The 499-nt window shown below is 40.3% G+C and overlaps 1 protein-coding gene across 1 annotated transcript in view; it reads right to left on the bottom strand.

The window, feature by feature from the left end:
- The window catches only part of LOC119590854 (probable ATP-dependent RNA helicase DDX52), a gene marked incomplete at its 5' end in the record, with an annotated part of 15,172 nt that overhangs the window by 7,852 nt on the left and 6,821 nt on the right, over positions 1–499 (bottom strand). Inside the window, 1 exon segment of the mRNA XM_037939612.1 lies at positions 20–134. Coding sequence (XP_037795540.1) covers positions 20–134 — 115 coding nt within the window.

The following is a 499-nucleotide window of genomic DNA, read 5'->3' as shown; positions in this document are numbered from 1 at the left end:
GAAAAGCAAGCAAGCTCACCTGTAAGTCTGTTTGGCCAACTCTCTGGTAGGTGCTAGAATTACAGCACGGAAACCCTTCCTCTGAGGGCCACCGAGCTGATTCAGAATGGGCACGAGAAAAGCCGCTGTCTTGCCTAGGAGTACAAATACATAGTCATTACATTCTAGAATGCTCTTGCCACTAATACTGTGTAAAGAGGAAACTCATGCAAATTGTTTGGACAGCCTAAAGAAACTGTCCTGGAGGGGGAAGGGGCAAGATTTGGGTCAGAAAAATTAAAAATTGGTTAAGACTGGCTTTGAATACATATCCATCTCATGGACTACCCAAGCAAATTTTAGGTCCCACAAAAGGATATCATTAATAATTATAATGTTAGCCTCCATCTTTCAAACAACAATTGAATGTCAGTCAAACTTTGGGAGAATCTAGTAGAAACTTTATACACCTGCCAGAATATCATTTACTATGGTTTACAGCTTTTCCAGTATTAGCTTA

This window comes from Penaeus monodon, chromosome 27 (genome assembly GCF_015228065.2).
Source record: "Penaeus monodon isolate SGIC_2016 chromosome 27, NSTDA_Pmon_1, whole genome shotgun sequence".
In the NCBI taxonomy this organism is placed as follows: Eukaryota; Metazoa; Arthropoda; class Malacostraca; order Decapoda; family Penaeidae; genus Penaeus; species Penaeus monodon.
Note: the sequence above shows the minus strand (reverse complement) of the source record. Positions and strands in the feature narration are given on the sequence as shown.